Source organism: Bufo bufo, chromosome 3 (assembly GCF_905171765.1).
Source record: "Bufo bufo chromosome 3, aBufBuf1.1, whole genome shotgun sequence".
Classification (NCBI taxonomy): Eukaryota; Metazoa; Chordata; class Amphibia; order Anura; family Bufonidae; genus Bufo; species Bufo bufo.
In genome coordinates, this window is record NC_053391.1 from 374,270,669 (window position 1) to 374,292,705 (window position 22,037).

Genomic DNA, 22,037 nt, shown 5'->3' on the forward strand with positions numbered 1-22,037 from the left:
CATGTACATACAGTATTCAGCTACTACCAGTAAAAAGGACGTGAGTCTGCTGGGAGCTCACATACATTCAGGACTCCATAAACAAAGAACGGTACGACAGCGCAGCCAGCCAATCACAGATTTCGTTTCAGGGGTTGAGAAACCTCCTGCTATTGGTAACTGTCGTCCTGGCTTCTCGTTGGTTGTAAGGAATGGTAGGCGTGGCCTCGCGCTTCGGGGAAGTGCACTGCAGCGGCAGCAACCTCCATCCGGTCTCTCGGAGCACATTCATCCCGAGTTCTCAGGTTCCGGGCTCTATCACGTCGCAGTCATATAATATTGATTATGGTGGTCACAATACTGTAACACATGATGTGTGTACACCAGCCATAGGACGTCACATTACCGGGGGGAAGCGGGCAGACCATACACCGGCCTCTCTGCGGGAGGACGCATCAGGTACCTGGGTGCAGTGTTTACAAATGACGGGAGTGCATGGATGGGCACAATAAGGGAGGATGTTTCATTCTGTGTGTTTACATTATTATTGTTTTTTCATTAACATTACCCTAAACTAGAAAAATTTAGGACATATTCCATAAGGCAGTACTGTAAATGTCACCCGTGGAGCTTACAATCTAACACGTGTTATTCTGGAAGCCACATTTTCTTTTCCTGTTTCTATGATGTTAGTTTACCTGGTCGCCCATTGCTATTATGTATCTATCCCATCTGTCACACTACTATAGGAGATGCTGTATGAATAGTGGTGGTTGGATGTGCTAGTGACTAGCTTATGTGATCTCTTGTATATTGCTGTGCTGTTCTGAGGCTACTGCTGCTGAAACCGTCCACTCTTTGTATGGACATGGTTTGTGCCCCTTTAAATGTGGCTAGTCCAACTATAGCTGTCACAAATCGTTTCATCATCATATTTCTATCTCATGAAGGTTTTTTCTTCATATACCATTGTTTGCAATTCCAGTGCTGCATATTATCTGTCTATTAGCATGCATGATATTTCTATGTGGAGCTGGTAGCCTATTTGGAGGTCAGCTGACAGCAACAAAAATCGATGTCACTTATACTGTATTACACTAATATGGACAACCTCATTGGCTAACCATCAGCCATAACCAAAGACATGGCAGCAAGGGCAGGATCTACTGACAAAGATTTTGATTGAATTTCTACAAGCATTTCTGCCAATTTGTGGACACACACAGCTCCAGAATACAGTATAATGCATTCTAATATAACTGTGAATATCAATATACAGTCAGGTCCATAAATATTGGGACATCAACACAATTGTAGCATTTTTGGCTCTATACACCACCACAATGGATTTGAAATGAAACAAACAAGTGAAGCAAGCCATCATTAGGCTGAAAAAACACAACAAACCCATTAGAGAGATAGCAAAAACATTAGGCGTGGCCAAAACAAATGTTTGGAACATTCTTAAAAAGAAGGAACGCACCGGTGAGCTCAGCAACCCCAAAAGACCCGGAAGACCACGGAAAACAACTGTGGTGGATGACCAAAGAATTCTTTCCCTGGTGAAGAAAACACCCTTCACAACAGTGGGCCAGATCAAGAACACTCTCCAGGAGGCAGTTGTATGTGTGTCAAAGTCAACAATCAAGAGAAGACTTCACCAGAGTGAATACAGAGGGTTCACCACAAGATGTAATCCATTTGTGAGCCTCAAAAACAGGAAGGCCAGATTAGAGTTTGCAAAACGACATCTAAAAAAGCCTTCACAGTTCTGGAACAACATCCTATGGACAGATGAGACCAAGATCAACTTGTACCAGAGTGATGGGAAGAGAAGAGTATGGAGAAGGAAAGGAACTGCTCATGATCCTAAGCATACCACCTCATCAGTGAAGCATGGTGGTGGTAGTGTCATGGCGTGGGCATGTATGTCTGCCAAAGGAACTGGTTCTCTTGTATTTATTGATGATGTGACTGCTGACAAAAGCAGCAGGATGAATTCTGAAGTGTTTCGGCAATATTATCTGCTCATATTCAGCCAAATGCTTCAGAACTCATTGGACGGCGCTTCACAGTGCAGATGGACAATGACCCAAAGCATACTGCAAAAGCAACCAAAGAGTTTTTTAAGGGAAAGAAGTGGAAAGTTAAGCAATGGCCAAGTCAATCACCTGACCTGAATCCGATTGACCATGCATTTCACTTGCTGAAGACAAAACTGAAGGGAAAATGCCCCAAGAACATGCAAGAACTGAAGACAGTTGCAGTAGAGGCCTGGCAGAGCATCACCAGGGATGAAACCCAGCATCTGGTGATGTCTATGCGTTCCAGGCTTCAGGCTGTAATTGACTGCAAAGGATTTGCAACCAAGTATTAAAAAGTGAAAGTTTGATTTATGATTCTTATTCTGTCCCATTACTTTTGGCCCCTTAACAAGTGGGAGGCACATATGCAAATTGTTGTAATTCCTACACCGTTCAGCTGATTTGGATGTAAATACCCTCAAATTGAAGCTGACAGTCTGCAGTTAAAGCACATCTTGTCCGTTTCATTTCAAATCCATTGTGGTGGTGTATAGAGCCAAAAACATTGAATTGTGTGGATGTCCCAATATTTATGGACCTGACTGTATAATCGTGTAGAATCATGGTCCATCCATTGCACCTACTGGGTCTCCACCCTCAACCAGCTCACCAAGCTGTAACCTCTTACTTCATCTCGACTGTGTGAGTCACGGAGTGTTGGAACTCCGCAGCTAACTATATACCAAATACAGCAACAAGTCATAAAAAGAACTTCTGCACACGGCCGTATCCGTTTTGCACATCACGTCCATGTTGCCTTTTTTTTTTTTTGCTGACCCGTTGAATTTAATGGGTGCGTGGTCTGCATTTTGTGGCCAGGAATAGGACATACTAATGCAGACAGCACATGGATGACATCCGCGTGTGGTCCGTTTTTTGGTGGAGCCATAGAAATGAATGGGTCCGTTTGCAATCTGCAAAAGATGTAGATTGGACAAAAAGCAGTAAAAGGAATAAGGGCTAGTGTAGCCTGAAATGCATCAGCGATTTTTACTGCTTTGTACTCTTGTATCAATAAAAAATCAGGTTTTTTTATGACTTGGTGCAGTGCTGGATTTCGTATATTGTATGCTAAGGTCCATCCATTGTCTCCTATCTAGAAGTACTATTTCAGTGCTTCTGCAGAAAACCATGTCTGGAATATACAAATCCTGAACACCCAGCTTTAATAATGGCATTTTAAGGGATCTCCAGATTAGTAGGGGACTTGATAGGATTCTCAGTCATTTACATTGAGAGGGTCTCTTCTTTATCCCATTTAACCCAGACACTGTCCCTTTGACAACCAGTGACACAAAACCTTTCACACCTCATTTTCCCCATTTTGGCTATTCACACTTAACCAATGTGACCTGTTTTATTTACAGGCTATCTGTGTAGTGAAAAGCATGACCAATTTCAATAGTTAACAATGTGATTCTCTTTCCTAGGAGTCATTAGAATGGGCGACAGTCCATATCTGCAGTATGTCAGCCCATATGCCTTTGAAGCAATGCAGAAGGTGGATGTGGTACGGTTGGCTGCTCTCAGCGATCCAGAACTGAGACTTCTGCTACCATGTCTGGTCCGCATGGCCTTGTGTGCTCCAGCTGACCAGAGCCAAAGCTGGGCTCAGGACAAAAAGCTGCTTCTCCGGCTTCTATCAGGAGTAGAGGCAGTTAACTCCATTGTGGCCTTGCTCTCTGTAGATTTTCACGCATTAGAACAGGATGCCAACAAAGAACAGCAGCTAAGGTACGTTCTATGCATTTATAGATATACAGGGAGTGCAGAATTATTAGGCAAGTTGTATTTTTGAGGATTAATTTTATTATTGAACAACAACCATGTTCTCAATGAACCCAAAAAACTCATTAATATCAAAGCTGAATATTTTTGGAAGTAGTTTTTAGTTTGTTTTTAGTTTTAGCTATTTTAGGGGGATATCTGTGTGTGCAGGTGACTATTACTGTGCATAATTATTAGGCAACTTAACAAAAAACAAATATATACCCATTTCAATTATTTATTTTTACCAGTAAAACCAATATAACCTCTCAACATTCACAAATATACATTTCTGACATTCAAAAACAAAACAAAAACAAATCAGTGACCAATATAGCCACCTTTCTTTGCAAGGACACTCAAAAGCCTGCCATCCATGGATTTTGTCAGTGTTTTGATCTGTTCACTATCAACATTGCGTGCAGCAGCAACAGGAAGTTGCCTAATAATTATGCACACCTAATATAGGGTGTTGATGTCATTAGACCACACCCCTTCTCATTACAGAGATGCACATCACCTAATATGCTTAATTGGTAGTAGGCTTTCGAGCCTATACAGCTTGGAGTAAGACAACATGCATAAAGAGGATGATGTGGTCAAAATACTCATTTGCCTAATAATTCTGCACGCAGTGTATTTCTGCATCATCTTAGTAGCCAGGTAGCTAAAATGTCTCGAACGTTATCCAGCATCTTACATAGGAGAGTGTGTCTCTAATAGCAAAGACCAAAATGGACATCCCTTTATAATGTCTGGCTTTTAGCCTGGTATGTGTTACCATCCTTGGCTTTTCTGTGACCATTAGGCTGATCCCAATGCAGTTCTTTTGGAAAGGGGAGTCCTTCACAGGGATTTAGAACAGGTTAGGATAGGTCCTCAGCTGATCAGATCGACAGGGGTCTGACTCTTTGCACGCCCACAGATCAGCTGTTTGCAGGAGCTTCCATGCTGAAATCAGGCACAACACTGCACAGTGTAGTCCATATTGTATTGGCTGGGCCTGGTTACTGCAGTATGACTCCCACTGTGATTGCAGTAACCAGGCCAGGCTAATACATAGTGTAGTTACAGTGCCAGAGCTTCTGCAAACAGCTGATCGACGGGAGTGCCGGAAGTCCGACCCCCCCACCAATCTGATTGCTGACATCCTAAGGATAGGCTAGGGTAGAGGTGGGTAATATAAACGATATAAGATATGAACAATATAAATTCGGCCAACAATATAGATTTTGTCTATATCGCCATATCGCGATATATGACCATGGAGCAGTAGTGAATTGAAGAAGCTTCTCACTCACCGCTCCGTGGCCTCCCGACTCTGCGCTGCACTGGCCAGGGCCTTGCGTGCACACATCGTCAGCGCGCTGGCTGACGCTGTGTGTGACGCCAGGTCCCTCCCAGTGCATGCTGGGAAGAAGACGCGGTCCGTCTCCTGCGGACTCCCATCAGCCAGCCGCGCACTCTGCAGGAAAGGTAAGTATATTAGCAGGGGACCGAATCTACCGGGGGGGGTGGGGGATGCGGTGGATGGCTATGGCATGGGGCTGATGGCGCTGGCTGGGGGACATGATGATGGTGGCAATGGCATGGGGCTGATGGCGCTGGCTAGGGGACATGATGATGGTGGCAATGGCATGGGGCTGATGGCGCTGGCTCGGGAAGATGGATAATATATGACAATGGCATGGGGCTGATGGCACTGGCTGGGGGACATGGATTATATGGCAATGGCATAGGGCTGATGGCGCTGGCTGGGGGACATGGATTATATGGCGATGGCATAGGGCTGATGGCGCTGGCTGGGGGACATGGATGATTGCAAATATCAATGGCATGGGGCTGATGGCGCTGGATGGGGAACATGGATGATGGCAATGGCATGGGGCTGATAAATAAAATTATTGTTTTCATAAAGCAATAATATATAATATAGAAAATAATATATTGCGATATATCGTTATATCGCACATGCTTCAAATTATATTCCGATATAGATTTTAGGCCATATCGCCCAGCCCTAGGATAGGTCATCAGTAGCCTTGGAGAACCCCTTTAATTATGTATTCTAAAAGTACTGTCACTTATTACTCTCATTAATATCAAAGGAGCTTACATGTATAATGCCATGCATGCAATCATTATGTATTCTAGCTGTATGCATTTCATTTTTGTACATTGACCCATTTCAAGTATGTAGAGTGTATCTGACTGGCATATTCTTCTCCATAGACATAAGCTTGGGGGAGGCACTGGAGAAAGTATTTTGGTGTCACAGCTTCAGCATGGCCTGACTTTGGAGTTTGAGCACAGTGATTCTCCTCGTCGATTACGACTAGTGCTCAGCGAGCTATTGGCGATAATAAATAAGGTATGGTTTTCTTATATGTCTGGGTATAGAAGTTGCTGGTGACATCTATAAATAAAATTCATGCTGCTTCCATCGTCTAGATTTCACAAGTTTTTAGGGCAATGAACTTTGTAATTTTGACAATAAATTGTTTGTTCTCAGCTACAGTATGACTGTGTTAGTTTTGTGTATTCAAATTCTTTGGTTTTTGTAGGTTGCAGATTCTAATGGTGAATATTTCTTGAAGTCATCAGAGCTGTTTGAAAGTCCTGTGCACATGGAGGAAGCTGCAGATGTGCTCTGCATTTTACAAGCTGGTATAGTATTGGCATGCTGCACTTTTATTCTGTTGTACGATGGAAAGTATTGATATTTTAAAGGGCTTCTGTCACCCCACTAAACTCATTTTTTTTTTTTTTTGTGTACTTATAACCCCTATACTGCGATATATCTATACATTATATCTATACATTATGTTATTAATCATTTTCGTTCAGTAGATATGTCAAAAAAGGTACTTTTATAATATGCTAATTACCTGTCTACCAGCAAGTAGGGCGTCTACTTGCTGGTAGCAGCCGCAAAAAAAACGCCCCCTCCTCCTCCGACTGGCCCTGTCAGGCGCGCGATTTTTGAAATGCTGACAGGGCCAGTCGGAGGAGGAGATCGCGGCTGGCCCTGTCAATCGACAGGAGGAGGGGGCGGTTTTTTGCGGCTGCTACCAGCAAGTAGACGCCCTACTTGCTGGTAGACAGGTAATTAGCATATTATTAAAAGTGCCTTTTTTTACATATCTACTGAACGAAAATGATTAATAACATAATGTATAGATATATCGCAGGATAGGGATTATAAGTACCCAAAAAAAAAAAATTAGTTTTGTCGGGTGACAGAAGCCCTTTAAAGGGGTAAAGATAATGAGGGATCCATCCGGTTTACATTATGCTGGAGTCCTCTCCTGCATAATGAAACCGGACGGATCCGATATGCAGGCCATAGACTTCTATTATGATGGAATGAATAATGTAATGCCTCTAAAGGCAATCCGTTATGCATTCTGTCATGGAATTGCGTTATGGTCCGTGGTAACGGAATCCATACTGCAATTCAGTAAATACCACAACATGAACTCGCACACGAACTTCAAAATATGAAATTCGCTCATCCCAAATAATGATGATCTATCCTCAGGCTAGGTCATCATTATCACATCGGTGGGGGTCCAAGTCCTGCCACCCCCACCGAACAGCTGTTTAAGGGAGCTCTGGTGAGCACTGCGGGCTCCGGCAGCTTACCAAGCACAGTACTCTACATCGATTGCCGCTCAGCCCCATTGACTTGAATGGGACTGAGCTGCAAGTTGGCCATGTGACCAATGTATGGTGATATCACATGGCCTAGGAAGAGGCCATGGTGCTCATAGAGTGCCTGGCTTTTTCTAACAGCTGATCGGTGGGGGTTCTGAGAGTTGGGTCTCCACCGATCTGATATTGATGACCTATCCAGAGGATAGGTCATCAATATGTATTACCGGATAACCCCTTTTAAATATCGCATTTAGTGTATTTTTGAAATTGTGGCGCAAATAGAGCATCTTTTGTCACTTTCTCCTTTCTTCTAAATTTGCAAGGCACAATGGTTTATTCTTTTTTCATAAATGTGGCTAAAATGAGATGTGTCAAATTGCACCATAAATGTGCGCTATTTGTCATTGTTGTTTTATTTCCATCTATCAACAATACGTTTAACACTATTCTTTGTTCTTTCATAGAACTGCACACACTACTGCCTATCACAGACATGGCTGAAGCTCTCCTTCATGTTCGAAATGGAGCCTGGTTTCTTTGTTTGCTGGTTGCAAATGTTCCAGACAGCTTTAATGAAGGTGAGCTGTTCAGCACTGCAGACTTAGGCTATCTTGGCCACGACAACCATAACACAACCAACGATTGCTGTGTAGCAGTGCAGCCATTGAACTGAGTGGGGTCGCAGCATGAATCCTAAGTTGCTTCGCCCTCAGAATTGCCAAAAATCCAGCAGTGTTGGGTTTGGTTATGATTCTGGGGTTGTAGTCGCAGTAACTTGCAAGTTGCACTGTGACCCTATTGAGATCAGTGGCTGCGCTGCTACACAGCGATCTTTGGTCGTGTGATGGGTCGTGGCCAAGATCAACATGTAGCTCAGCCTTAACTAGCTTTGATTTATCATGACAGATAACTCCCACTGTCTACACCTTTCTATGCAGCTCCAAACCATAGTTAAAAAGGACAACAAAACAAAACACTTTTACCATGGTTTTGCCAAAGACAGTATTACTGCCATGTGATTCTACATCCATAGATGTTCCTGTAATATACTGCAAATGTTAGGAGGACGGCAGGAACGTCATTGATTATTGATCGTATTTTTAATGGTTTTGAACGTAATATATACTGTGTGTGTATATATGTCTATATAAATAACTATAACTTCCCTGTGTGATCTGGTATGTTGTCAGACTTAAACAGCCACACAGGATGTTAATTGGACAGAAAAGAATCTGTCACAGATTAGCCACATGATTTGCATTTTATTCCTTGTCATGTTTTACATGCAGATTTGCCATGGATTTCACCCCATGCATTTCACCTGCTGTGAAAATCCACTCAATAAATTGACATGCTGTGGATTTAAAATTTGCCCCGCAGGTCATTTTCCATGTAAAGTTTTCCCCGCAGTGTGTTAATGAGTTTTGTTAGTTTTATCCATTAGCGTGTCCTTCATAACACAGTGCTATTTTTTTTATAGGGCTGTCCTTAGGATATGCTTGATCTAGATATAGGTGCTGTGGAATGTTTCAGATGGGAATATCCCTTTAAATTGAAAAACAATGCTTAGTTGGACAACTATAAATAGTTTCTGCTGTGTAACTATTGCCATCTAGTGGCCAATTGGAAAACTGCAGTGTTTCAGAATTTATTCTCAAGCTTGTCATACACATAAAAGTACCTGATATCAACGTGCTTAACTGATGTGTTTGTGAGTTGTGACTGTTCCCCAGCGGCAGATATTGGGGGTAAGATATGTTAGATTTCACCATGCCTGATACTTTGTTCCCATGATAGGTAACCACTTTTACCATCTCCCCAGTGAAATAAATATGCACCCTTAACAACGAATGCATTTTTATCACTACTACCCCTGTAAATGAAGATGCAAGTTTATCTTGCTCTTTACCAGTGTCCAAAAAGCCATAGTCCATCCATTTTGCTCATGAACCGCTAAAATATCATATTCATAATCTGTATTATTTATAATCTTTTCTATACATAAATCTCATTGATGCCAACACTTTGGCATGATTTTATAGTTTGTAGAAGCTTAATAAAAAACGGAGAACGCCAAGATGAAGAAAGTGCTGGAGGAAGGCGCAGAACTGAAGCTCTTCGTCAGCTGTGCAAGATGAACCCTTCTCAGGCCCTTAAAGTTCGAGGCATGGTGGTAAGTGGTTTTAGATGTTTTACGATTACTTTTATACTAACTGTTGTCGTGCTGGCTAGAAAATGAAGTATATTTTTGGTGTGTGCTTAACTTGTGACAGGTAGAAGAGTGTCACCTTCCAGGGCTTGGTGTAGCATTGACATTGGATCATACAAAAAATGAGGCTGGGAATGATGGTGTGAGCAACATGGTGTGCTTTGTGAGCGGGCTACTCCTTGGGACCAATGCAAAAGTTAGGACCTGGTTTGGCACATTCATCCGCAATGGGCAACTGGTAAGATTTCCCATTTGTATATTTATTTATTTTTTTGCCCTTTACAGTAATAAGCCTTCCAGCTATTTATTGCGTAATCGTGTTTTAATAATAATTTTATATATCACTTTTACGTTGTGTACCCTCAATGTTAAATCTGTTTTTCACTCTAGAGAAGACGAGAGAACAGCAGCTCAGTGCTATGGCAGATGAGGAAACAGCTCCTCTCAGAGTTAATGAGCATTCTTCCGACTGAGAAAAAGCCACAGATATCAGAGGGCGGCGATATTGAGCAAGGAGGACATGTATATTGTGGACTCAGAGAGGAACATGTAGTCAAAGCCAGTGCCTTGCTTCGCCTATATTGTGCCTTGATGGGAATTGCTGGTCTTAAGTAAATACCTTTTTCTTATTATCCTGTCATATTGTAACACAGGACTCGGCATGTTAACAATGTTTCCTATGGCCTTTACTGATAACCCTTCTATGATAAAGTTATGTTTCTGTGCCTTCTGCTGAATGGCATTTATCTCTGAACCTATTATACTTCTATTATCATTTTTATCTGTTGTATAACAAATGGAGCATGAATATTCAGACTAATTAAAAGTATCATGCATGTTATATCTGTTATATACATATTGAAGGGGATTTATTATCTGCCTAAATATTGGTGTACAAAAGTGGCAAAATTTATTGAAAGCCTAATTTGCGGAAAAATTGGTTACTTTTGGCCATTTTGTGTTGTTCTCGTCCTGGTTGCCAAGAAAAGTTGGCGAGGTTTAGCAAGAGTGGATCTTCTGTGGACAGACAGGTTCACTATAATTTGTGCAATATTCATTTGGCACTCCGTTCTCTGTTGTGCGGTGCTCGCGTCTATGGAAGGCGTCCCACATAGTATTGAAAACAGAACGGCGCTCGCTAGTTTAGTAGAGTTGCTTTTAGGTTTAGTGTCATGTTCTATGTCTTCATGTGCCGAGTTTCGTCTCACTCAGAAGTTGAACCTTTTGCATGTTTGAAAAAGGCTCTGAATGAGCTGACTGTCACATGAATACATAGAATGTGACAATAAACATAAAAGCATCTATAGTAAATTAGCGAGCGCCGATCTGTTTTCTTCAATCACTATAATTTTTGACAGAGATTCATATTAGCATAGCTCATAGCAGGTGTAGATTTTACTTTGGTATTTACAATGAATCCTGGAGCTTCCCTTATTTCACAACCTCCCCATTTTAAGGTCACAGTTCAGTCTAAAAAAACATTTTTTTTCTGTAGCAGTAAATATCTATTCTGTTTCATAGAACGATCCTCTGCTCCCAGTCAGGACACTACAGGGGCTGATAGCCGGACTTACAAAGTAATACATTATTTCCTCTCCTCCTTGCTTCTTCTCCGTCTCACAAAGTTCTCACATCTCTGTACTGGATGCCTCACACACTTGCTTTGGCCTTAGAATGGGAAGGCTGTGAAATACAAGAGGCTCCCAGATCACTGTAAATACTTTAGTGACTTTGATAACTGATGAAGATGCACCAGATATATTAAGAGGCACATCTTACTCCTGCACACTTAAAATTAAGACCAGTCTATAAAACTCTGATCATAATGAATTTCCCATAATGAAGTGTAGCAGTTTGCTTCTTAGTGACTTCTAGCTTTCTCATGGCTGTGTTTTCATTTCAGGCCAACAGATGAAGAAGCTGAGCAAGTGCTTCAGCTCATGACCAGCCGTCCACCGGCCACTCCTGCTGGGGTGCGATTTGTGTCCCTTTCTTTCTGTATGCTACTGGCATTCTCCACACTAGTAAGGTGAGATATTTGCTGCCATGCATATTCCCTTGAACTTTAAAATAATTTTTTATATATATATATATATATATATATATATATATAAATATATATATATATTCTATCCCATTCAAACTTGTGGTCAGCGTTTGGGGCCCCAACAATCAGACATTTGATGGCGTTTCATATTTTATTTTAAAGTTTTTTTTTTTTTTTTTAAAGATTTAAATGGGTTCTCCGGCAAAAACGTAACATGTAACTAGGACAGGTTCTTAAGACCTGTGAGTGTGTGGGATTTCAGACTGACCGGACATGTATGGAGTAAGCTACACGCTAATGCTGAACATGTATGGCATTATTTTTTTTAGGGGTTAAAGAGGACCTTTCACTAGTTTAAAAACTAAAAACTAACTATATCAGTGGGCAGAGGGGTCCCCCTGCACTTACTAGTATGTCTGGGCGCCGCTCCGTTCGCCCGGTATAGGCTCCAGTGTCTGCAGCTCCCTCTGTTGTACTGGGCGTAGTTTTTGTATTAGGGTTGTCCTTTGCTGGGACTCCCAGGCTATGAGCTGTGCGCTACGTTTGGCCAGCGCTGCAGCAAGGGACAACCCTAATACAAAAACTCCGCCCAGTACAACAGAGGGAGCTGCAGACACCGGAGCCTACACCGGGCAAACGGAGCGGCGCCCAGACATACTAGTAAGTGCAGGGGGACCCCTGGGCGCCGCTCTGCCCACTGATATAGTTAGTTTTTAGTTTTTAAACTAGTGAAAAGTCCTCTTTAAATGGCGACATTAAAAAGTACAACTTGTCTGCCAACAAATTAGTCCCCATACAGCTATGTCGATAGAAAAATAAAGTTTAGTCTTTTTGAAGTCGGGTGGGAAAAACATAGATGTCGTCAGCAAACTTGGCTTGATCGCTATGGAGTTAAGGTGTTCATACACCTTCAGCAGCTGTTGCCAGGACATTCATTTGACTGACAGCTATCTTGGTTCAGCTGAGCGTCTATCTATTCTCAGAGTGGTAAGAGAAGAAAGCCACTGCCAGACACATCCAATCCAATTAATTAATATTGATGACCTATCTTCATTTTAAAGTGGCTGTGCTTGGTATCGCAGCTCAGCCCCATTCACTTCTATAGGGCTGTGCTGCGCCTAGGCCACGTGACCGATGAACGTATTGTCACTGGCCTAGAAAAAGCAGTAGTTAAATCCCGGTAAACCCCTTTTAATACCCAACCCCCGACATGAATTTACGTTGGGTTTTCGGGATGTGGTTAAAGTGAACTGAACCTCAAGAAAACATTATCAAACACAGGTGACAACAGCAAAATGCTGGACATAGTATAAATATGATTGGATGAACCACCTACAAGACCCTCCTCTTCTCACAACAGGGTGTATTCTAGTACTGAATTATTATGGGGCAGTAATTATTGCACCATTTATTTTTCATATATGTTTCAGTACCCCAGAACAGGAGCAATTGATGTTGATATGGCTTAGCTGGATGATAAAGGAAGAAGCTTATTTTGAAAGGTGAGCCTTTGTGTATATATAAAAAAAAATTGAATGTAAATGTAATGTCAGTGGAATTGTTAATTGTATGAGTAATATGTGATCGTACATTTTTGTAAACTTGTCTTTTACAGTACAGCCGGTGTGTCTGCCTCATTTGGAGAAATGCTGCTCTTAGTTGCCATGTATTTCCATAGCAACCAGCTTAGTGCCATCATCGATTTGGTCTGTTCCACACTGGGAATGAAGGTAAATAAGATGGCTTTATTTCTGCAGAATGTAGGGGATGTTGAATTCTTTCCTACTTTTATGCTCTTCTTCAGACCTCAGATCAGACCCCCAGTCTTCATCAAACCCCCAATCTTCATCAGATCTTAGAACAGACCCCCATTGCTCATCAGACCTCAGATCAGACCACAGATTAGACCCCCATTGCTAATCAGACCCCATACTGGAAGCGCTTGCTAGTATTTGCTTCATAAGACCCCCTTGCTTATCCCCCCCCCCTCTATTTTTGGGGAAAATTGCATCTTATGGTGTGGAAAATACATATTTACAATGCATAATGGAACGTCTTTAGACCCTTTCACTTTTTTCACATTATTATGTTGCGGCCTTGTGCTAAAATAAAAAAAAAAATGTAAGTTTTTCCCCATCGTTTTGCATTCAATCCTTTATAATGACAAAATCTCAGAACCCAAGACCTTTCATCTGTTGGGAACTGATAGGAGGTTATAGCAGGATTTACATCATCAGTCGAGTAAGTGTCCCAACATGACAGTTCTAATTTTTTATGCAGGGGTCTGTTAGGGCACTGTTTGCGTCCATCGTTTTTCTGCTCCTATGACAATATAGTAAAGCATATATTTTAATAAAAGTATGAACAGTGTCTGATTTCAAACTCCTGAATGGCTATTTAGTTTAGTTACATACTTCTATCGGAGCAGATCTATTCTGATCTGCTTTTTGGGACTCTGGGAAAGCTGATTGACAACCCCTTTGAATGCATTTAAAAGAATTTGTAGAATGTGTCAGTATTTGTACAGTTTATTAGTTGTAGTTATTTAGACAGGAGTTGGGAAGTTTATAAGTGTTTGATTTTATTCTTTTCCAGATTGTCATTAAACCAAGTTCTCTTAGTAGAATGAAGACCATTTTCACTCAGGAGATATTTACAGAGCAGGTATAACCGTGTCTTTTCTCATGAGCTTTCGTCAGTGTATATATAGGTTTGTTCTACTAGCTGCAGACAGAGCCATAGCTTGAGAATTGAATTATTTTGCATGTCCTCCAAAAATTCCCATACTCTTGTGCTTGTTACGTCCCATTCTTGCCTACTGTCATTCCCTGTGCTGTATTATTTACTTTATTTAGAAATTTTAACAGCAAATTGAAAAAGGGCAACATAACAAATGTTTCTAGCAATAAGGAGTTAAAGGAGTTATCCTATACTAAAAAAGTGGCCGATACCTTCCTGACCCAGGGTGGGGGAGACGCTTACCTGATTCCCGCCGCTGGATCCGGTTTCTTCGGCTCCTGGGCTGGCAGTTCAGGCAGGTCTGGCCAACTATTTTACTATTGGATAACCCCTTTAATCAGAAGAGCATAATTTTTTATTGTCTTGTATCTAGGTGGTCACCGCCCATGCAGTTCGAGTCCCCGTCACGAGCAATCTGAGTGCGAACATTACTGGCTTTCTACCTATTCACTGTATCTATCAGCTACTGAGAAGTCGAGCTTTCACCAAGCACAAAGTGTCCATAAAGGTAGATATTCCCAATGTCTTAAAGGGATTCTGTCACCAAGTTTTGGGCTATAGAGCTGCGGACATGCACGGCTAGATCGCCGCTAGCATGTCCGCAATATACCAGTCCTATAGGGCTGTGTGCTTTTATTTTCTTTAAAAAAGGATTTTAGAGATATGTAAATTAGTCTTGTAGGTGCCCAAGGGGCTGTACGAACCTTCCTGGAGCCCAGCCACGCCCGCCTGTGAAGGAGCCCAGCACCGCCTATGTCCTCCGAATCTCCTCCTTTCATCAACGATAGATTACCTTAATCTCGCGATGCGCGAGCTCGCGCATGCGCAGTTCTTTCCCTGACGCTGATGCCAGCACAGGGAAGGAACACTATACTGGCACTGCGCATGCACGAGCTTGCGCATCGTGAGATTACGGCAATCTATCGTTGATGAAAGGAGGAGATTCGGAGTACATAGGCGGTGCTGGGCTCCTTCACAGGCGGGCGTGGCTGGGCTCCAGGAAGGTTCGTATAGCCCCTTGGACACATACAAGACTAATTTACATATCTCTAAAATCCTTTTTTAAAGAAAATAAAAGCACACAGCCCTATAGGACCGGTATATTGCGGACATGCTAGCAGCGATCTAGCCGTGCATGTCCGCAGCTCTATAGCCCAAAACTTGGTGACAGAATCCCTTTAAGCATAATGACAAACATGAATTACTGCTTCAGTTCAGCTTGTCAGATGTCTTTTTTTAGCCTTATAAACTATGTTACTATTTCCAAATTTCATATGTTCTTTTCTGATATATTTGACAATAATAAAATCATGTGCTGTAAGACTTTATTCTACAGCATATATGTTCCATAAGCTTGGATCTCAAGTTCACTTACAAGCTCTACCAAGCCAACAGCAAGGAACCTGAGATCTCAGATTGCCCATCAAATTTTGACCAATTGTGTAGTTGTACACAGTTAATGTGGGACATTTATAAAAGTCTGGCGTTTTACGCTGGTCTTTGATAACCCTCGCACTACCAGAGGATGCGGTTAAAATTTATGACCAGTCACAAATTAGGTGCATATTCCGGCAATACTCCACCACACTCTAGCTACACCTCTTCCACTCCCCCTTTTCAGAAAAGGACAAGGGCAGTGTAGAAACTGCACTTGCGCCTAAACCTGTGGGTTTGCAGGTTTTTTCACCAGTTTCTGGTATAGGGGGGTCATAGTGAATGACCCCCATTGAGTTTTACAAAAACAAATATATAGTGGTTATTTGAAAATGAATATACATTGCACAGTTAAATGTTAAAGGCAAGGTCTTCTCCTTATTCTGTAATAAGTATTTGTGAGATATTCTACGGGGAGGAACACTGTGACAGCTGCTATGAGGCTCTTTTTACTGTCTGCGAATAACATTAAGAAGCTTGTTGAGATGACTCAGCATGCAGGAATGCATGACCTAACTGACTTCAGCTGAGAAGTGAATGTGAGAGCTTAGCTTGCTCTTGACAAGTACATTAACACAGGGAATATATGAAAAGCTTTGATTTATACCTTTCACAGAAGAAGAATTTGGGGTTCTGGGCCACACACACACAACAATCATCTAAAATGGTCCATTACACACAACTCAATCATTATCATCACAAACCCTTCCTCTTCCTCCTACTCCAGTTTGTACCCCTAAAGGAGAAGGGCTACCTTCATGAGACTCCCCAACTATCTTACTTCAGTAGCTTTTCCTGGAAATCCAATCCAAAAGCCACCAGCTTAAATTTTTGCTCATGTATATACTTTTAAGTTGACCACATTTTTCCAGTTTTGAATGTTCAGAGGAACTTCCGATTTCCAGACCAATGTTTCTGGCTCAATAAAATGAATATCTGGAGGATAGTCTAAGCGACATTATCTCAATGAGATCATTTTAACACCAAAGCACCTGTGGGAAAAATATCCTTGGAAAATCAATCTTAGCATGTAGAAATTCAAAGGATCTGAAATTTAAATATGTAATTTCCATATTTTTACAAATAATTGTGGGAGTATGGTTTACAAGTGTTACATATAAGCTCATTAAAAGGTTTTTCTGGGGAAAGGTTTACTCACCCACACCAATCCCTCGCCTTTGCTGTTTTGATGCTGCTTGGGTCCCATTGCTCTTGGCTTCTTGGTCCCAATTCAACACACAGGAAATGAATTTGAATGCCCACTCTGCATTCTCCCTGAGATGGCTGCTAGCAACCTGTCCCAGAATATGAGCAAGACTGGTTGCCACCACTTGCAGAGCTGTCTAGGGGGTGAGGGCACAGGGCCTAACTACACACTACGCCCTGGCACTTCCATATACTACATATTGGTGAGTTTTCCTGATAGGCTGCTCAGCCATAATGGCATATCATAGGCAGGATCACATTATTACTATCTATTGTAGAGCAGTGCAATGTGTAGTAACATATACCATATGTTAACAAATTAGTTGTGGTCTGGCTGCTGAGACCCCACAGATTACTAAGGGGGCCACAATGATAGTGAAGCATAGGAACCCCTTTATTTTCTTTTTTTTTTTTTAACTGTGTCACTCACAACCTGAAGCTCCATATTATTACTTGAATAGGTTGTATTGCAGCACATGCTCATGAGCTCTGCTGTACAGAAGAACCTCTGAAGAACACAGACCTTTTTTTTAAAGCATTAGTTGGTGTCCAAGAGTTTTGACATGAATGAGAGCGTTACTGCGTTGAGTACTGCAATGAAATGACCCCGTTGTTGCACATGATCAGTGGCAATATTGGGGGTCAGACTGCAAAGAAAAAAGGGAGTCAGTCAGCACATCCCAATGCACAGGTGAAGGTTGCTATGACTGAAAAAAAACACAATGCAACAGTACTCTGCAAACCAAATAAAGTACAAAAAAGTATTCTAATGCTAATGCTGTGCTTATTAAGTAAATTTGAGATTCTTGGCAAATACATTTTGTACAAAATTATTTGGTCCCGTCTGCCAAACGTCAAGGCGATCTTTGTGTGCCACGACGGCTACCATAAAATTCAGGGAGTGTAGGTGCCAAAATGCCCTACATTAAATCCAGCGAATGCAGGTACCAACATGCATGCCAAGCCCACTCCACACCTCTCCTGGTGCCAGATGGCCCCCAACGAATGCAATGAGAGTCCACCCTATATCTCTCTTGGTGCCAAAAGGCTTCCAGTGAGTGAGGCAGAGCAGGCTAAGGTTTATACTTAGGCTAATTTTAATTAGTGTATCGGGCAGACAGGCTGGTCAGGAGTGTACGACTGAAGAGTCAGCCACACCTCCGGTACAAACTGCACTGATGGAATATTCTAAGGATAGACTATTAATTTGTTTTGAGAGTGACAAAGCCATGTACTGTAGAAAAAAAAATGTATAGTTGTGTTGTGCACAATGACTTCTTATTATAAACGTTCACTTTTTTTAGGACTGGATCTACACGCAAATTTGTGAGACAACTACTCCTCTGCATCAGCAGTTGATTCCACTCATAGACGTGTACATTAACTCCATAATCACTCCTGCGTCAAAGTCCAGTCCAGAAGCAACCAACAAACCGATTACAGAGCAAGAAATCTTAAAGGTTTTTCAGGGTCACATGGAGAATTCGCGGCAAAACCAACCTAACAAAATTACTACTCAGTTGCTTTTACTCTATTACCTTCTGTCTTATGAAGAAGCTCTTCTGGCTAATTCAAAAACATTAGGTAAGTGATTTTATTTTATTATATGTATTTGTTCAAAAACTATTTCACTCTGCATCTTGGTTTTGAAACCTGTAGACTATAACTCCTTCGACCTTTTCTAGAGCTTAAGGGGTACCAAATGCCCAACCTGTTGTAAAAGTCAGTGTCCAGTGTACCTTTTTGAAATTTTTCAGTATTCCCAGTGCTGTCTAATTGCTCTCATGTCACCAATTAGGAGTCAAGGGCCTATTAGACCACACGATTATTGGCAAATTATCGGGAACAAGTGTTGAGCATCCTTCATCAGGATTAAAGATTCCTGATTAATGGCAACACATTTCACTGTGTAATCTGGGACGTGCTGCCGTAAGTGAAAAGAGAAGAATGCAGGAGGAAGTAATCATTCCTCCAGCATTATGTCTAAATTAGGCCAAATGCACACGACCATGGAACACGGCCGTGAACGGTCCGTGGTATCCTGGCCTGGCATCCTGCTGAGAGCAGGAGTGCACTGCGTCATTGGTTGCTATGACGCCGTGCGCTTCGTGCCGCCGCTGCAGTACAGTAATACACTCGTATGATCTATACGAGTGTATTACTGTACTGCAGCTGCGGCACGAAGTGCACGGCGTCATAGCAACCAATGATGCCGTGTGCTCCTGCTCTTTGTTCAGAATGTTTATTTGCTCATGTTACTTCTTTCCCTCTGCTATGTTTAGCTTTTTAAATGTTTGTTTCCAGTTGCTTATATTGCATGAGTATATTCACAGATAAGAATCACTCAGATCAGTCTGTATCACTAGAACAGTTGTCAATCTAATTTCCCAAATTTTATTGGAAGCCAATCAATTTATTAGTTTTTGGAAACTGGAGCAACAGTAAGAACCAAAACAAACCAGGTGGTCTGGGCATGTCTAACCACGGTCTATAGCATAATGCAAAAAGCAGCACAAATTTATGCTTGTTCATAGCAGGATTAGATTTATTTTCTGGCTTTAAGATAGCCCAACATGTGTCAAATATATTAAGACGAGTGCACTCCATTGGTCTTTCGTTTCAGACTGGAGTATGTACGCCAGGTGTAAAATATCTGTAAAAACAATGTTTTATCATGGAAAAAAATATCCTACATGGTAAACATACAGTATAGCCTCTTAAAAAACGGAAATACAAAGTCAAAATATTATGTTTTTATTAACTACGCATTCCAGTTTGGTGAGCACAGCAGTTTCCTGAAACAGCTGATCGGCCAGGGTGCCAGGACTCGGACCCTTGCCGATGTGATAATGATGACTTATCCTATCCTCATCATTATCAATGCCTGGATAACCCCTTTAACACAAATAAGCTGTAACTGTGTTTTTTTGTATACCTTTTGTTTCTTGAATTTCTGGAATCTTTTGTGTGCAAATCTAAAGCTAAAGGTTTCAAATGTCAAAATAACTTTACAAATAGAAATGCTAAAATACTGTATAATGTGGAAGAAACTGGATTCTAATATTTCATATCTACTGTAATTGCAGCGGCCATGCAGAAGAAGCCAAAGTCTTACTCTTCATTGTTAATGGATCAGATTCCAATAAAATACCTTATTAGACAGGCACAAGGCCTACAACAAGAACTTGGTGGTGAGTGGCTGCATGTGCATATGTATTTTTGGTATTATATGTTCTATTATGTACATTAAAATTCCTTTAGATAGACACTCCATCTATATACACCGGGGCTCATTTACTGGCATTTCACATGATGCAGTTAAATTATTAGTAGGTGCAGGCCCCTTAATATCTGTGAAGTCTGTGCACCAGAAATTGACACCTATGCCAGTTAGGAGCTGGAGTAGATTTCAGCTATAATTTACGCTGGTTTTCTGGTGTTAATTATTGTAAATGTGTCTAGACATGGGGGGGTCTCGTTCCCTTCCTCTAAGCTGCACCCATAAAAAAAAAAAAAAGTGGTAAGAGTAATGCTGTTTGTGCAAAAGTTGTAGGGGAAAACTGGTGCTAATGAAGGAACTATGGAAGGCAGGGTAAAGGGTGTATTAGACACCTTGATTGTAGGGAGGAAAACGTTCCCTCCTGGCAGTCGCCAGTTAGCTAGGAGAGGACACTGCTGCTTGGGAAAGAACGATCGCCATGCAGTCGCTCATCCCCATGCAGGACAGTGGCGTACCGACGGCAGATCTTGATTACAGAGCACGATCTGCCACCGGCAAATCCAGATCTTTAAGCATGCTGAAAGATTTGAATTGCCCGATGAACTAGCATTTGCTCGTTCATTAAGCAATCGGAAGCAGTATTAGCCTGTTGGATGATTGCTAATGAGCATTACTACGAACGCTCGTTAGCGATTATCGGACAGAAAAGCTGCCCGTCTAATATACCCATAACTTACTTTACTATTATTATTGCTTTCTGTTCTCTAGGCTTACACTCTGCCCTACTGCGCTTGCTTGCCACCAACTACCCCCACCTCTGCATTGTGGATGACTGGATATGTGAGGAGGAAATTACTGGTACAGATGCTCTCTTAAGAAGGATGTTGATGACAAATTCTGCCAAAAATCATTCCCCAAAACAGCTACAGGATGGTGAGCTTTAAAAAATATACAGCAAGCAGCTGCTTTCTCCCTCATGTAGAAAGATTCTTATAGTATGGAAAATATTTTCATTTTGTTTGTTTGGGTGGGAGTTGTTGTGCGGTCTATGATCATTCTGGAAACATTGTGCCTGTACTCCTTGCTAAAAAATATTTATTAAGTAGTTGTTTGAATGTATTAACCTGTTTCCATTTTTGTGTTTTAGTCCTTTTTTTCTTTTCATAATGCATATATAATGGTGTATAGTTTTGCAGTGTTTATAGGTATGTTTCAATGTACGTATGTTTTTTTGTAAAGCATTTCTACAGCTTCAGAGCAACCATACGCAAGTGATGCAAATTCTAGAGCACTTGACTCTTCTAAGTGCCAGTGATCTGATCCCGTATGCAGAAGTTCTCACTGCCAATATGAACCAGCTCTTGAATGCTGGTGTTCCGCGCAGGATACTGCAGACTGTCAGCAAGCTTTGGATGACCTTGAACACTGTAATGCCAAGAAGGTAATGTTCATTTGACCCATTTGTCTTTCTGTACTACATTTTGGTTATTTTTTTTTTGGTATGTTTCATACTGTTTTATGAACTACCATTATTTATATATATATATCTCCAAAAGATAGCAGGGCAGCACTCCTCACTTCAAGTGATGCAAATGATTCAGGTGCCAGCGTTTTCCCCTGGGTCCTGAGGTCCAAACACAATCCAAATAAATGTAACGCAGCACTCCTTAGATGAAAAGTGAAAAAATACAAAAT

At 41.4% G+C, this 22,037-nt stretch overlaps 1 protein-coding gene across 1 annotated transcript in view; it reads left to right on the forward strand.

The window, feature by feature from the left end:
• Positions 1 to 227: 227 nt before the first annotated feature.
• Positions 228 to 22,037, forward strand: part of INTS2 (integrator complex subunit 2) — a 44,201-nt gene continuing 22,391 nt past the window's right edge. The window contains exons 1-17 of the mRNA XM_040424675.1: positions 228 to 438; positions 3,494 to 3,797; positions 6,063 to 6,201; positions 6,395 to 6,497; positions 7,952 to 8,065; positions 9,530 to 9,660; positions 9,761 to 9,934; positions 10,087 to 10,307; positions 11,600 to 11,725; positions 13,174 to 13,245; positions 13,359 to 13,473; positions 14,339 to 14,407; positions 14,856 to 14,990; positions 18,427 to 18,706; positions 20,209 to 20,313; positions 21,111 to 21,275; positions 21,582 to 21,783. Coding sequence (XP_040280609.1) covers positions 3,505 to 3,797; positions 6,063 to 6,201; positions 6,395 to 6,497; positions 7,952 to 8,065; positions 9,530 to 9,660; positions 9,761 to 9,934; positions 10,087 to 10,307; positions 11,600 to 11,725; positions 13,174 to 13,245; positions 13,359 to 13,473; positions 14,339 to 14,407; positions 14,856 to 14,990; positions 18,427 to 18,706; positions 20,209 to 20,313; positions 21,111 to 21,275; positions 21,582 to 21,783 — 2,444 coding nt within the window. The 5' untranslated portion in view covers positions 228 to 438; positions 3,494 to 3,504. The remainder of the gene's footprint in view (positions 439 to 3,493; positions 3,798 to 6,062; positions 6,202 to 6,394; positions 6,498 to 7,951; positions 8,066 to 9,529; positions 9,661 to 9,760; positions 9,935 to 10,086; positions 10,308 to 11,599; positions 11,726 to 13,173; positions 13,246 to 13,358; positions 13,474 to 14,338; positions 14,408 to 14,855; positions 14,991 to 18,426; positions 18,707 to 20,208; positions 20,314 to 21,110; positions 21,276 to 21,581; positions 21,784 to 22,037) is intronic.